Here is a 17,108-nt window from a genome sequence, read left to right as displayed (position 1 = left end):
CAAAATCCACAGTCATTTGATCATTGTTCCCTTGTAAGTAATATATCATATTCTCTGTAGCTGCTTTCAAGATGTTTTTCATTGTTTTAGGTTTTAGCTGTTATCATGTGTCTAGACTGGGATTTCTTTAACTTTCTCCTGTTTTGGATTCACTGAGCCTTTTATATCTTCCATCAAATTTGAGCATTTCAACCATTATTTCTTCAAATATATATATTTTTCTGCATCACATTCTTTCTCCTCTCTTTCTTGGACTCTAATGACACAAATGTTAGACTTTTTTTTTGGATTTTCCCACAGACTCCCCCTGCCCCCATCTTTTCAATTGTTTTTCTCTCTGTTGTTTAGATTGGATAATTTTTTATTGATCTATCTTCAAGTTTACTGACTCTTTCGTCTGTCATCTCTATTCTGCTACTGAGCCTGTGGTAGACAGAATGACCACCCAAAGATGTCTACTTCCTAATCCCAAGAACCTGTGAATATGTAGCCTTAACAGCAAAAAGGGATTTTGCAAATGTTAATTAAATTAAAGGTCTTAAGAGAGGGAGATTATTCTGAATTATCTGAGTGGGACCAATGTAATCATAGGGTCCTTACAAAACAGAAACGGGAATGTGAGAGACAAAAAACAGGAAATCTACAGCAGAAGCAGAAGTTGGAGGGATGCACTTTGAAGATGAAGGCTGCCATAAACCAAGAAATGTAGGCAGCCTCTAGAAGGTAGAAAAGGCAAAAAAATAAAAATATGCATTTTTCCCTGGAGTCCCCAGAAGAATTGCAGCCCTGCTGACACCTTGATTGTAACTTTATAAGATTCATTTCAGACTTCTGACCCTCAGAACTGTAAGTTACTATGTTTGTTTTGTTTTAAGCCACTACAGTTGTAGTAATTTGTTACAGCAGCAATAAGAAACAAATACAAAGCCCAGTCATTTAAAAACATTTTGGTTATTGTATTTTTCAGTTCTAAAATTTCCATTTGGTTCTTTAAACTTTCTGTTTCTTCATTGAGACTTTTCATCTTTTCATTCATTTCAAGAGTGTTCCTACTTATTCATGACTTTTTTTTTGGCATGTGGGATTTTAGTTCCCTGGCCAGGGATCAAACCCACACCCCCTGCATTGGAAGCACAGAGTCTTAACGACTGGACCGCCAGGGAAGTCCCCCTCATGACATTTTTATAAGAGTGGCTTCAATGTCTTTTTCTGATAATTCCAACATCTATGTCATTTCAGCATTGATGTCTGTTGATTGTTTTTTCCCATGTGAATTGAGATTTCCTGGTTCTTCATATGCCATGTAATTTTGGATTGTATCCTACCAAATAGGATAATTTGACATAATATTTGAATATAATATTTGAACATAATATTTGAATATTATGTTATGAGACTCTGGATCTTGTTTAAATCCTATGAAAAATACTGATATTCTTGTTTTAGCAGGTAATTGACCTAGTTTGGTTCAGGTCACAAGTTCTGACCAATCTACTGTGGATTGTATTTTCAATACCAGTTCTTTTTTCAAAGGCTTGTGATGCTATTCATATCTACTGCATATATGTGCCACCCAGTGGCCAGTCTGGGACCTGGGTGATGGTCTACGTCTTAGTGCAGTTCTCAAAGTTTACGGTATGCTGTTTAAGGTCAAATCTGTGCACATACAACTGGGAGAGCTCCCAGGACTTCATAAAACTCTATGAGTCATCTTCCTGAATTCCTTCTCTCTGAAGTTACTCCAGTTCCCTTGAAATAATCCTCTTGTCAAAGTAGCATGCACATAACACACTTATATCCATCTTTATTACATGTGTTTTTAAACATTTCTTTAAATGAATTAGAGGATGGCAACCACATCCATTCCTTCAAAAAAACACTGTTCTCGAACCTAGGGGTAAGATGGGAATAAAGACACAGACCTACTAGAGAATGGACTTGAGGATATGGGGAGTGGGAAGGGTAAGCTGTGACAAAGTGAGAGAGTGGCATGGACATATGTACACTACCAAACGTAAAATAGATAGCTAGTGGGAAGCAGCCGCATAGCACAGGGAGATCAGCTCCGTGGTCTGTGACCACCTAGAGGGGTGGGATAGGGAGGGTGGGAGGGAGGGAGACGCAAGAGGGAAGAGATATGGGAACATATGTATATGTATAACTGATTCACTTTGTTATAAAGCAGAAACTAACACACCATTGTAAAGCAATTATACTCCAATAAAGATGTTAAAAAAAACAAAACAAAAACAAAACACTGTTCTCTTTGTAGCATGTGGGTAGCACTCATAACCATTATTATTACAGTTTTAAAAAGCACTTCTCTAAATGCATTACAGAGAAGTTTAAGAATATTCTCAAGTATTCTTAGAACACTCAAGTTATTCCCTTTTAGTGGTACGCGGGCCTCTCACTGTTGTGGCCTCTCCCGTTGCGGAGCGCAGGCTCAGCGGCCATGGCTCACGGGCCTAGCCGCTCAGCAGCATGTGGGATCCTCCTGGACCGGGGCACGAACCCGTGTCCTCTGCATCGGCAGGTGGACTCTCAACCACTGCACCACCAGGGGAGCCCCCAAGTTATTCCCTTTTAAAATAGTCTTTACAGGATAAAATCCAGCCTCCTCAAGTCTAATTGGTTTAATGAGCTAGGTGGAGGCCATTTCATGGGTCCCAATTGCCAGTGGGAAGTAAATTAATCACACAATACCCAAGTCAAATAAAAGTGAGGTTGGGTACCACTCTCTCTACTTGTATCTTGGGTAGAATTAGTTTGGACCTTTATCTCAGAGCTCAAGAAAAATCCTACCAAATAGGATTCTGTATTCAATTAAGAGCTTACTGTGTTTGGGCAACAGCAGAATATCTACATTAAAAATATGAAAGTAGGGCTTCCCTGGTGGCGTAGTGGTTAAGAATCAACCTGCCAATGCAGGAGACACGGGGTCGAGCCCTGGTCCAGGAAGATCTCACATGCCATGGAGCAACTAAGACCATGCACCACAGCTACTGAGCCTGCGCTCTAGAGCCTACGAGCCACAACTACTGAGCCTGCATGCCAAAACTACTGAAGCCCACGGGCCTAGAGCCCGTGCTCTGCAACAAAGACGAGACACCACAATGAGAAGCCCACGCACCACAACGAAGAGTAGCCCCCTGCTCGCCCCAACTAGAGAAAGGCTGCGCACAGCAACAAAGACCCAACGCAGCCAAAAGTAAATAAATAAAAATAAAATGTAAAAATATATATGAAAGTAAGGGAATTCCCTGGCAGTCCAGTGGTTAGGGCTCTACGCTTTCACTGCCGTGGACCCAGGTTCGATCCCTGGTCAGGGTACTAAGATCCTGCAAGCAGCACAGCGCGGCCAAAAAAAAAAATTATATATATAATATATATGTATATGAAAGTAAGCAAACGAACAACGTAAGAAAATTAAAGTGGCTCTGATTTTGGATTATCAGAGCAATGCTGGCTTGTCAAAAAAAACCTAAAACAATTGAGAAATGTGTAATTTAGAGACTGAAAGTACTTATGGCTCCCTTTCTGGTCATAAAGTGAACCAAACTATATACCTTGCTTTTGAGTTGTTTACCGAAAAAGTGTTAGATTTCCTTTTTTTTAAAATAATGAAATGACCTCAACTTTTCATGTTGCTTTCAAATATACAGACAAAAAGAAATATGCAAAGAAGTTGTTTTTTACTTGAACGTGGTTCTCAGATTGTTTTTCTTGAGAGTCTGTGAATTCAAACAAAATTTTAGACAGGAAATGTATTAAAGAATGGCCCAAGAAGTGAAAACAACCTCATATCCGTCAGTAGTAGAATGGATAAACAAACTGTAGATAGCTTTACTTCCATACTTTAAAACCACACAGAAATTAAAATGAACTAGATCTATATGTATTGATATAGATCAACCTCAAAACAATATTGAGTATGAAAAATATTGTAAGAGGTTAGGAACAGTGGGATACTATTTAAGTACATACATACATACACACACACACACACACACACACACACACAAGCACAAAACAGTACTATATTGAATCTGGATATGAACATCTGTAATAGAAGTATAAAACAGGAATAGGAATAATAAACAACAACAAGATAGTGGCTAACTCTGGGAACAAATGGGAAAGAGATGGTGCAGAGCTGGAGCTTTAGCTGAAACATTTTTTAAAAAGCTATGAAGCACATATGGCAAAAGATTAACATCTGTTAATTACTGGTGGTGGGTATATGGATATCAAGTATATTCCCTTCTATATGTGATAGTTAAGATGGATAATGATGAAGATGATGATGCTAGATAGAGGAATGAGGAACCTTTCCTGGTCTTGACCTTGACTGTTAAGACAGCATTTGATTCATCCTTACGCTTTTTCTGCTAAAATATATGTATATATATATTATATATAAATATATGATGCAATATACGATATGTCTTTAAAAACACATAGGTGTCAAAAAAAAAAACCCACATAGATGTCTTTTTTTCTTCCAGTTTGAATCATTTTAATATTTAAAGACAAAAAGTGAGTGCTGACTATTTTTTTCTACTTTTTTTTAAAAACACATGCACAGAGGTCTAACAGCCAAAATGCACGTAGGAAATGAGCTCGTGCTCTGTCCCCCACAGTCCCATCCGGTGTTCGACGCTGCTGCCAGCCCACCCTCCTCTCCGTTCACAGTGGCTGATTTATGCTAAACTCTAATGCATCTGGTCTGTTTCATAATGTGTGCATGTCTCTCCCCAGCATCTCCATTCTAAAATAAAAACCCAAGAGTCATTAAGGGCAGAGTACATCCCTCCCGCTGGTACCAGCTCCTACCCTACATCTTCAGGTTAGGAGCAATTCCGTGAAAGGAGTGGGTGGCCAGGGCTGGAGTACTGGTCTGCACTCTGCACTCTGTTGTCAGAGTGAGGACAGAAGATACTGGTCAGAACAGCGTGGAGAGCACAGATGAGCTTGGGACGCGCTCAGTGAGATAAAGTAGGGAGAATTCTCCTCACCAGGTTTAGAGAGATCAAGGTGTCAACATATAAAATAGAAATAAAAGTAATCCAAATGATCAGCAATTTGAACACTCATGAATTTCAAATGTTTCCTACCAAGACTCCTCAGATATCGCAGTAACAATCTAGACCTTTCCAGGAAGTGAAGGTAGAGCTCCAGGCATTCCTACTGACAGCCCTGTGATGGGCCCTAGAAGCATCTTTCCAGTCTGGAAGACAACAGGAAAAGCCCAGATCAGGAAGGAAGTGGCCTCAACCCACAAGGCTGTTCTGCAAAACCTGTACTTTATTGGAGCCACAAGGAAAGAGAAATGAAAAGAGGCTCCTGCCTTGGACTGGAGCCTCTCGGGGAACATCTCTGTCAGCCATGGTCTCCCATGTGGCCTCACCTCGCTCCTGTCTTGTCCCTGTCCAGCTCCGCCTCAGCTTCTCAGGCACCTTTCCAGAGCAATTCCTCTCCAGGGAGGGGACAGTGCGACAGCCGCCTCAGGGACCCCAGCCACAGATGCCTTCTCTTATGAGAAAAGTATGTCTTCTAATACACACCTAGGCTTTCATTTCTAAAAGAAAAGGCTTTACTTCTAGCAATTTATAAAATTTAAAGGGCAGTGCTTGTACAAAGATGGGAATTTTAAAAATTACCTATAAGAAGTGTTTTATCCTACTTAATCCTCCCTTTGGTTTTTACCTATTTTCTTATTTGCAAGGCTTATTCCTTCACAGCAATTTGGGCTCTCGAGTCCATCTTAATGCCACCATTCTTTATCTCAATTTCTCTAGAGAAGCTGTTAATTCACTTTTTCCTGATTATCTGCCTACTGCTTTCAAGAGGGAACTTGCTGGCAGCTACTTCAAGCACTTGCTTCTCAAATTATCCCTTTAGCCTTTCCTATTCCTATTCTCATGCCAAACTAGGAAGAGAAATCCCATATGAGTAATGCGCTGATGCTTACATCAAACCCTTATGATTATCTCCCCACCAACAAAGCACGGCTTATCCTTAATAGCCACGCTGGTAACACAACGACCTGTTCCCTCCTACTTTATAAAATGGTAGAAATTTATAGTTTTATACTATATTTTAGAACTTTATAGTTATACAGTTTTATCTTTGTACAACTTGCTATAATGTGCTGGCTGATATGCCTTTTTTTTTTTTTTTTTTTTTTTTTTGCGGTACGTGGGCCTCTCACTGCCGTGGCCTCCCCCGCCTCAGAGGACAGGCTCCAGACGCGCAGGCTCAGCGGCCATGGCTCACGGGCCCAGCCGCTCCGCGGCATGTGGGATCCTCCCGGAGCGGGGCACGAACCCGCGTCCCCTGCATCGGCAGGCGGACTCTCAACCACTGCGCCACCAGGGAAGCCCTGATATGCCTTTTAACGTACTAAATTTGAAAGCGCTTTACCTAAAATGATAAAAACCCAATAATTAAAAACCCCGAATTCACGATATTCCTTTGTCTTTCCCTTGGTTGTAAAAGAAGTATGTACGTGTTATTTTGTGCTTTTCTTTTTATTATAACACCAATAATCCACTTTGCCTTTTTTTTTGAGATGAAATTCACTTAACATAAAATTCACCATCTAAAGGGTACATTTCAATGGTTTCTCAGTGTTATTCAGCCATCACCATGACCTAAGTCCAGGACACTTTCATCACCCCAGAAAGCAACCCCAAACCTGTTAATACTTATTCCCAATCCTCCTCACCCCCATTCCCTGGCTATCACTAATTTATTTTCTTCTGTCTGTAGAGATTGGCCTACTCTGGACATTTCATATAAATGGAATTATACGATATAAAAAAAGCAACGTAATATGTCTTTATTTCCTTCCATCAATTTAATTCAACAAAAGCTTACTGAGGGCTTATTGAGGACTAGGCATTATGCTTGGTTCAGGAGTATACGGATGTGGTCCTTACCCACCAGGCACTTATAGTCCAGTAAAACAGATAAGAAAACAGATAATTTCATAACATGTAAGTATGAAGGAAGAGGTATGCACAGGATGCTGTAGGAGCACAGAGGAACAGCATTGTCTCTAGTGAGGGGAGGGAGGAGTAGGCTGGAAGGAAGCAATGAAACTTAAGGTGAATCTTGAAGACTGACAGGGAGTTAGCCAGGCATCAACAAAGGAACAGAAGCTTTAAAAGTACAGCCTGAAGTGGTTGAGGATTTATGAATAATCCTGTACTCCTGGGAGATCAAGTGTGTGTGTGTGTGTGTGTGTGTGTGTGTGTGTGTGTTGGGAGGAGGGGTCAGGGGTCAGAAAGAAAGAATAAGGACAAGAGTAACTCAAAGCAATCAAAGGAGGAGGAAGTTTCAAGGAAATAACAGTAGGCAATGTAAGCTGATGAAAAATCAAATAAGACTGAAAGTGCCCATTTGATTTACCAAGTAAGTGGAGGAGCCTGGAAGTAGCCATTTCAGTGGAGCTGGTGGGCTTGGAAACCAGACTGGAGAGGGTTGAACCATGAGTGGAGGTTTGGAAGTAAGGGACAGCTTGACTAAGCCTTGTGATGAGGAGTTCTACTGATTTAATTTCTTTTGTCATTCTTTTTCTGAGTATCTTAAAATAATTCAAGCATCATTCAGTGGTTTCCAAATCTCTTCCTAATGAAATTTACTGTCTTGTCTTTTAGCAGCTAATCTGAAGCGGTAGATTGTTTGCAAAGAGGGTCGCAATAACTCCTCCCATCCTTCTGCACAGGCCCCAGGACCAGGTAACTTTGCCGTTCCATCCATTAAGAGGTGGAATCTATTTCCCTTACAGTGAATATGGGTTGGCCTTGTGATTTGCTTTGTCCGGTACAATGAGACAGAAGTAACACTGTGTGACATCTGAGCCTCAGCCTTGAAAATCTTGTAGCTTCTACTTCTAACCTCTTGGAATAATAAGTCCAGCAAGACCAGCAGAACTGCCCAGCTAAGCCCAGCCTAAACTGCTCACCCACAGAATTATCAGTAAATAAAATGGTTGTTATTATAGGCTACTAAGTTTTGAGCAATTTGTTATGTGGCAATAAATCACTTTGGCATCTGCTCAAATTTTTTCAATCAAAAAAAATTTTTAATTAAAAATTTTTTTTGGCTGGGCTGTGCGGCTTGTGGGATCTTAGTTCCCCGACCAGGGATTGAACCCGGGCCCTCGGCAGTGAAAGCACAGAGTCCTAACCACTGGACGGCCAGGGAATTTCCCTGCTCAATTTTTTTTTTTTTTTTTCCTCAATTTTTTAAAGTGTGTTTTCTTGCAGCTTATGCCTACCAATACAACATTTCCTTATGAAAGGCTACGTGTCATTAGTATACTCAGAGTTTTTTCTGCACTCCATCAAAATACAAAGTCAATTCCTACGAAATCTCAAAGTCTTTACTTAATTTTCTTTTGATTCCAACCATTTGTTTCCTGTCTTCAAGTCAATTCTCTGTCCGAGACTTTAAAAGCGAATTTTTAAAAAGGAGAGGAGGGGTGAGAGAAGGAAGGAAGAAAGGGGGCATCTGTGAAGAGCCAGGGCATTGGATAAGACCAGCCATTCACAGAGTGTAGTAATATACTCCTTGCCTGGGGTCCATGTTTTATCCAACTTTGTATCTCCAAGGTATGTCATGGTATCTGGATTTTGTGCACAGCTAATGTTCAACAAGGACACGTGAAGAGATAATGAAGTTGCTATTTTTATACATTGTTTCATATTTGTAAGTCTTGTTCCCTAACTTCTGCTAGAGTTCTAGTCAAGCAGGCTGCACAGCCTTGGGTATATCACGAAAGATTTCAAAGCTTTACGGTAGTAGATATCTATGTTGGCAACTATTACCTCAATCCCTGCCCCAGGTTTTTGAGGATTCTTACAGGAAAATGGATCACAGCAAACTTTCCTACTCGCTTGCTCCTCTTAGGGTTTTTTGTTTGTTTGTTTTGTTTTGTTTTTGCTAGTATCTTTCTCTTCCACCCAAACTAAGTAACCATCCATCTCAACTCCAATTATCTCAAAGTTTCATGAAGACAAAAATGATCCCTACCCAAAAATGGAGTCCCTTGCTTGGCTGTATGTTCAAATTGAAGAAAGAAAGATAGAAAGAAAGAAAGAAAGAAAAAAAAAATGAATAGTGGTTACATTTGGTTATATTTACAGGCCCGACCTTAGATGAGGCAAACAGGAATAAGGAGAGAGGCATGACAGGGGTGAAACCATTATGGCTGCCCATCTGAATGATTACTACTTGGTTTACCTAGAGTTCTGCTTCCATTTTATTTTATTTTTAAAAAATATTTATTTATTTCTTACTTCCATTTTAGTGTAGCAATAATGGGAAGGAGGATGTGTGTGTAGGAGAGGTATCAATTGTCTCTCTACTCAGAAAATACAGATGTTGGGTCACTATCAGAACTTCAGAGAATGCTGACTATAAGACTCTGCCCACTGTAAAACTTTGCTGAGATCAGTTTTTTAAAATAATTCTCCTTTTATTTAATAGTCATGCTCATGAATAATGGATTTACAAGAGAAATAATCACTCATCTTCAAAACAAGAATGGCAAGTATATAGAGGGTCTGGATTTTATTCTCACCTCATATCACACTGGGCCTCCAGGTCCCCCTGAATCTTTACACTGCTTCTTTTGGTTTTGAATGACTATTGACACCACTGACTTGGTGGTGTTCAAAGGTTAAGAGCACAAAAATGGCCAGAGAACCATTGGAGAACCAATGGAGGTGGGTGGGATGATGAGTCACGGAATCATGGAGATAATACCCTCCTCCACTGACATGGGAAGTAGAAGGTACAGAGCAGCCCTACTTTATGCTGAAACTCAGTATACTGCACAGCCCTTTTCTGTGATAAAGCATTTGATTGTCCCACTCAAATACAGTACTCAGTACATTCTTACCTAGTAGGATTATTTTTGAAAAATGTAAAACACAGCAAAAACCGGGCAGACAAAACCCAACCTGAGAAGGTTTACGCTAGCCAGGGAATACCATTTTTAAGAAACAACGAGCAACATAATGACTCTGTTCGGTTCTTTCCTAGTTCCACCCCCCCTCCAGACTTGATTAAAAACTAACCTGTGAATTTTCTTTTTTAAAACATCTTACCATGGTAACTCGTAGAAGCATGGTGCAGTGGAAAAGTTATTCAACTAGAAGTTTGATGACCTGTTCTCTTATTCCAGTTTTACCATAAACTTTTGGGCAAGTTTTCCCCAAAACTTGCCCAAATGTAATTCTTCTGTTGTTCTGTTCTGTACAATTAGAACAACCACCCAGCCACGGTGCAGGGTTGTTAGGATGATCTAGTGAGATGTCAAACTGCTTTGAGTTTATGAATATAAGGCTTTATCATTGTTTAAAAATAAAAACCCAATCAGTATCTTTTTACAAGCTTCCTTGGGAAGTCTTGACTATTTTTATGTCTTTAATAACTTATATTGGAGTTACTAACTGTATTAGTCCTTAACTAACTCCCAATTTTCTAGATATCTCCATTTATCTGACTCCGTCTTACTTCTGACTAAGTTAAACAGGAATTGTAGGAATTATACCATTTCCCCCACACCCTAACCCAGGTTATATTAGGAAATTGATAACATTGTTCTAGCACAAATATCTTTTATGATCATTATTCTGGAAGGCAAAAAGCCTGACCCTGAGTGTATGAGATAAAGAAGAGAGGAACTTCAGTGGATGAGGAGGCAGACCAAGGAAGCAAGCAATAGCAAACTGTGCTCAGTACTGTGGTGCAGAAGGAAGAGACAGCATGGGGTATAGAAGAAGGGACTGGCCAGGCCAATATGAAGTGGTCCCTGGCAGCTCTGGGCTGCCTTAGGGATAAATGCGCCCTCGAATGGAATTCAGGAAAGAGGAGATGGGAAGGTGATTCACTTGCAAAGGCAAACTTGTTTACTCAACAATTTTCTCTTCCTGGGTGAGAGTACCTGGTAAAACTCACCCAGGTCCAGAATTCATGGGGTTTTGGAAAAAATAATATCTTATATTTGTATGGGCTTAATTTAACAGGCTTATGCCATACCACTTCACGTGCTCTATGAAATAACTGTAAGGTAGGACAAGAATTATGATCACTTTACAGATCAATTGATTTCGTCTTAGAGAAGTTAAATGATATAGTTTAATTAAATTTCAGAGATAAATAGGATCTTAGAGATTTAGTCTAATGCCCACTCTTTAAAAAAGAGAACATGTTATGTGACTTCCCTGATGGCACAGTGGTCAAGAATCCACCTGCCAATGCAGGGGACACGGGTTCCAGCCCTGGTCCGGGAAGATCCCACATGTCGCAGAGCAACTAAGCCCATGCACCACAACTACTGAGCCTGCACTCTAGAGCCCACAAGCCACAACCACTGAAGCCCGTGCGCCTAGAGCCCGTGCTCCGCAACAAGAGAAGCCACCACAATGAGAAGCCCGCGCACCGTGACAAAGAATAGCCCCCACTCACCGCAACTAGAGAAAGCCCGCGCGCAACAACAAAGACCCAACGCAGCCAATAAATAAATAAATAAATAAATACTCAATGTGATTTAAAAAAAAAGAGAGAAAGAACACGTTTAGGTGAAGTAAGCTGTCTAGGATCACACAGCCAGTATGTAACAGATGTCAAAGTATAAACAAAGTTCTGTGTTATGTTTTAGTTCAGAAATTCTCAGACTGACTCATAATTGATTCAAACTTGTTACAATCTTCTGCAGAAGAGAGGCAGCAAATTGTAACTGCTTTCACAAAATTAAAAGCTGCTCTTTTTAAAACACTGCTTTTGAAGAAAATGTTAGAGAGGTAGGAAAAAATTTTACAAAATCAGAAGTGTCACTTTGAATTTGCTTCATCTGAAGTGATTAACAATAACTGCAGTTTATGAGCTACTATTAGGTGCATGTACTCAAGTCACATTTTATGGCTTTTCACAATTAACTAAATATCTTTTACAAGTATGAAGTTTATATGCCAGATCCGTAACCACAGGTCTTATATTAAAAATCATTTAGGGCTTCCCTGGTGGCGCAGTGGTTAAGAATTCGCCTGCCACTGCAGGCGACAGGGGTTTGAGCCCTGGTCCGGGAAGATCCCACATGCTGCATAGCAACTAAGCCTGGGCGCCACAACTACTGAGCCTGCGCTCTAGAGCTCGTGCGCCACAACTACTGAGCCTGCGCTCTAGAGCCCGCATGCCTAGAGCTTGTGTTCCGCGAGAGGCCACCACGATGAGAGGCCCGCGCACTGCAATGAAGAGTACCCCCCGCTCCCCACATCTAGAGGACGCCTGTGTGCAGCAACGAAGACCCAACGCAGCCAAAAATAAAATAAAGTGGATTTCTATAAAAAAATTAAAAATCATACAAGTATTTTTTCTCTCCATATCGATTAAAAGAAACACATAATAGAGGAAATCTATAGTGTATTACTTGGGAGAATAGCTTCAGTCTGATTAACAGATTTGTCTAAAATTCCAATTCAGTTTTCTTATTAATACACAGAGAGGATTTAAATACAGTACCTGCACAAAGAAAATACTTTTATAAGGAGGTGGTTTCATAGTTTTCCTTTCATTAGAGCCAACTTCCTTCTTAAAGGGAGGTTCACATTTCCAATGTCCTTTTCAAAGCTGGGCACCTCACAGTGTATCAGAGATCTTTGCTCACTCATTCAACAGAATGTGTTGACCATGTACCATTTGCAAGCTGCTAAGCTATGGGACATGGGGAAAATTAGGTTGTATAAGATACAAATCCTCCCCTTAGAGCAAGTGAGGGAAAATAATACCCAAATTTATTGCTCATCTACCATGCCCCAAGTATGATGATAGATGTTTTATATCTATTACCTCGTAAGAATCTTTATTTATTTATTTATTTTTGGCTGTGTTGGGTCTTCGTTGCTGCACGGGTTTTCTCTAGTTGCAGCGAGTGGGGGCTGCTCTTTGTTGTGGTGTGCGGGCTTCTCATGGCGGTGGCTTCTCTTGTTGCGGAGCATGAGCTCTAGGTGCGTGGGCTTCAGTAGTTGTGGCACGTGGGCTCAGTAGTTGTGGCTCTCAGGCTCTAGAGTGCAGGCTCAGTAGTTGTGGTGCACGGGCTTAGTTGCTCCGTGGCATGTGGGATCTTCCCGGACCAGGGCTCGAACCCGTGTCCCCTGCATTGGCAGGTGGATTCTTAACCACTGCGCCACCAGGGAAGTCCCTATCTCGTGAGAATCTTAAAGTTTAGAAGGTAAGACATATGCAGAAACAATAATATACTTGACATATATTGAGTCCTCAATTAGTATTTGTTGAATGAATGAATGCAAAGAACATAAGAGATCTCAAAATAATTGCCCTTGTTTCAGAGTCCCAGAGAGATTGAGAGGCTCCCTTATGTGGTGGCTTTCCATACCAGAGACCAAGTTTGGGTTGACCATTTCCGAGCTGTGTAATTAAGTGATCCTGGTCAGGTTAGGTAGTCTGAATTTTGATTTCCTAATCTGCAAAGTGGGTAAAATGCCTTCCGTTTCTCACCGTGTTGTTACAGGGGTTGGTGATAAGCTATGTAAATTTCCCCACCTATAAGGCGATCAATAAACGGTAGCAACTATTACCATTATTCAATTTTATTATTAGTCTGATACACACTAGCCATAGATCTAGTGTTCTTTCCATAATTGTCTCCAGTTATGTAAACGCACTTCTTGCAAACGCATTTAAGGACCCCTAGAGACTCAGGGATCAGTGTTTTTATCTGGTCGGGAGACACTGGCAATCTTCATTTGGAACAGAGCAATAAATAGAGCGGAGTGTGCCCAAGGTTCACAAACAACGCTGTCCCTAGGGGCTTGTCTCCAAAGCTCTTTCACGCCCCTTTACCGACTGCAAAAAGCCTCTCACTGGCTTCTCTACAGCAAATTACGTTCACTCAGCTACTGCGTGAAGCGCACTGTGCCAGGAGCTGTAAGCGGGCTGGGCACAGACGCTTTGTCTGCTTTTACTTCACGGCTTGGGGGAACTAAGCCCTCTTTCCTGAGGTACTGCTGAACTGATTCGCACGCAATCACCCTACCCCACCCCCCAAGACTAAAAAGGTAACCCCAAATCTCTACCCAGGCACAGATGCCACATCACAGCCAGCACACCCCAAAGACGAAGAGCAAGGCCTCCTGGGAAACTGATCTTTCACCTCCCCTCTTGCCTTACCTCAACTCACCAATTTTGACGCTAGCTAATAAAGCGACGAGGAAGCCTAGAAGGCGGAACTTAGTGGCTCCCGATCTACGCTGATTGGACTGCGACTGCGCGAAGGGGGAGCCGCGTGAGCCTGCTAGCTACACCCCCTCGGTGGGCGGGGAGAAGTGGGGGCTGCGCTTGCGCTCTGGGAGGCGGCGGAAGTGGCTGGGGTGGTTACGCGTGCGCGGTGGGCGGAGCACGGCTTTTCCAGCTCCTTTGCCAGCCCAGGTCTTCCCAGTCTTGCCCAGCTGGTGTGGTGCTCGTGTTTCCCCATCTCGTCGTGGAGCGTCGCTGCCGAGTGGGCGCTAGTGTTCGCGTCGTCATGGCTGGTTACGAATACGTGAGCCCGGAGCAGCTGGCCGGCTTTGATAAGTACAAGGTAGCGCGGGCCCCGCGGACGCCACTCTCCCTGCTGGTCCCGGCCTCTCCTAGGCGCCTAAGGGGCCGGCGCGGTCCGTGTCACCTTGTGCCGCGTGGCTCCGGGCAGGCTGGCGGGAGTTTCTCCGTGGGTCCTGCCGAGTGCTGGGGCTTTGGGGTCGGGGAGCGTGGGAGCATCCTAGGCCCGCCGCTCCAACTCGGTACCCTCCCGGGGGATTGCCTTTTCCTTAGGAGACCGGTCGACGAGAGTGGAGCGAGAGAATTCCCTTCGCTTCTTTACTTCGTTATTATTATTATTTTTAGTCCCCTGAGAGGTGATGCAGTTCCCTTCTGTGGTGTCTTAATTGTCTTCATTTTAATGAAGAAGTTTCTACTCGGCTCTCTTGCGTTCAACTTCGGAGATGGAGAGAATCATTTGGCACATGAGGCCCGGGGAGGGAGAGTGACTGCTGGGGCCAAACTGCTGATGCGCTCGCTTCCACTCCCAGCAAAGAGGCGCCTGGGCGGCCAGTGAAGTACGTGTGCACAGGCAGGAACTGGAACTGTGTAGTGGAAAGAGCGCGGGCTTTGGAGTACATATAAACCCGATACCGAACCTGATACCAGAATCTAATTTCTTTATTTGGCTTTGGGCCAAATAATAGTCTCTACGATGCAGAATGATTATGGGAATTGGAGAAGCGCCTAGTACAGAATGGGCCTCCAGTAAATGCTGGTTGTTCACTTTCCTTCACGTACGGTTCTCCTCCACGACTCCCTTATCAGTGAATGACTCCACTATCCGTCCAGTCAGTTGCCCAAGCCCCACATCTGGGCAGTAACCTTTCGTCCTTGCTACCTGAGTCGCTTTCACTACTGAGTCCTCTACCCCACCCACCAGCCGGTGAATCACCGGGTCCTGTATGTTCTGTCATTTTTAGCCTAAGGTAGGAAGATGGTTCCATTACCACTCTCCCCAGATATACTTTAATCTTTTAATTTTAGAATGGTTCTAGAATATTTTAGAATAGATTTACAGAAAAATTGTGAAGATCGTGCATACAGAGTTCCCATATACTCCACACCCGGTTTTCCCTGTTATTAACATCTTATGGTACATTTGTCACAATTAATGAACCGATATTTACACATTATTATTAACGTATGCACATACTTTATTCAGATCTCCTTAGTTTTCACCTGACGTTCTTTCTCTGTTCTGGGATCTCATCCAGAGTACCACATCACATTTACTCATCATGTCTCAAGGCTCCTCTTGGCTATGACAATTTCTCAGACTTTTCTTGTTTTTGATAACCTTGACAGTTTTGAGGAGTTCTGGTCAGGTATTGTGTAGAATGTCCCTCAATTGGGATTTGTCTGATGTTTTTCTCATGATTAGACAAGGGTCATGGGGTTTGGGGGGGAAGACCACAGGGTTGAAGTGCCTTTCTCGTTGTGAGAAGAGTACATGTCATCATGCCATCGGCATGACTTATCACTGTTGATGTTGACTTTGATCACCTTGCTGAGGTAGTGTTTGTCAGGTTTCTCTTTGAAAGGAAGTCAGTATGCGCAGCCCTCACTTAAGGAGAGGAGAGTTATGGTGCGCCTCCTTGAGGGCAGAGTGTTGACATAATTTATTTGGATTTCTGCGTGGAAGATTTATCTTTTCTTCCCAATGTATATTTATTCAATGATTTATTTATATCAGTATGAATTCATGGATATTTCTTTTACACTTTGGGTTATAATCCGATACTACTTGATATGGTTGCTTGCGCACCTCCACTTTTGCCCTTCCAGTTCTTTCTCTATGCTTCGTAGTGATCTTTTCAAAAAATGTACATCTGGTCACATCACTCCTTTGCTTAAAATCCTCCATTGTCTTCCCTTTGCTCTTGGAATGAAGTCCGAAAATCCAGAACATGATCTGCATGGCTCTGAATGACCTGGCCCTTGTCTGTCTGTGTCATCAGCTTCATGTCATGCCACTCACTGTCTACCCCTCCCAACATTAGCAGCCATCTCCCTCGTCCCCTTTTTTTCAGATCTTCAAGTAATGTTGTTACGTCTGCCAGGAATGTAGCTGCCCATTTATGTTCATCTTCACATCTTAAATATTCCTCAGAGAAGCATTCTCTAAGTATCTCATTTCCCTTAAGTGTGCTCTCACAGTACCCTCTGCTCCTTTATGGAATAGTTCTTTAGGTGTCTCCCCGTTAGAATGCAGTACCCAAGTGGTTAGACTTGTCTTATGGATCGCCATGACCTGAGCACAGTGCTTCTGTGCGTAGGCATCCAGTAAACATCTGTGGAATGAATGGATAACTGAGAAGAGTCATAGTGGATCTTGTCAAACTGGAATTGGGATAACTGTAAGAGACCTTACAAGGTCACGTAGTACAGTTCCTCTGCTTTCAAGCAATGTGGTACCATACCAGTTTGAACTGAGGTGCTGACTTGTCTGAAAGTTTTAAGTCGAAATTTAACCCAGTGCAGGGCTTTCACTAAAG

At 42.2% G+C, this 17,108-nt stretch overlaps 1 protein-coding gene across 1 annotated transcript in view; it reads left to right on the top strand.

The window, feature by feature from the left end:
* The first annotated feature begins 14,557 nt into the window (after positions 1-14,557).
* Positions 14,558-17,108, top strand: part of SELENOI (selenoprotein I) — a 37,871-nt gene continuing 35,320 nt past the window's right edge. The window contains exon 1 of the mRNA XM_065891062.1: positions 14,558-14,614. Within this exon, the coding sequence (XP_065747134.1) occupies positions 14,558-14,614 (57 nt within the window). The remainder of the gene's footprint in view (positions 14,615-17,108) is intronic.

Source organism: Phocoena phocoena, chromosome 14 (assembly GCF_963924675.1).
Source record: "Phocoena phocoena chromosome 14, mPhoPho1.1, whole genome shotgun sequence".
NCBI classification, from domain to species: Eukaryota; Metazoa; Chordata; class Mammalia; order Artiodactyla; family Phocoenidae; genus Phocoena; species Phocoena phocoena.
Note: the sequence above shows the minus strand (reverse complement) of the source record. Positions and strands in the feature narration are given on the sequence as shown.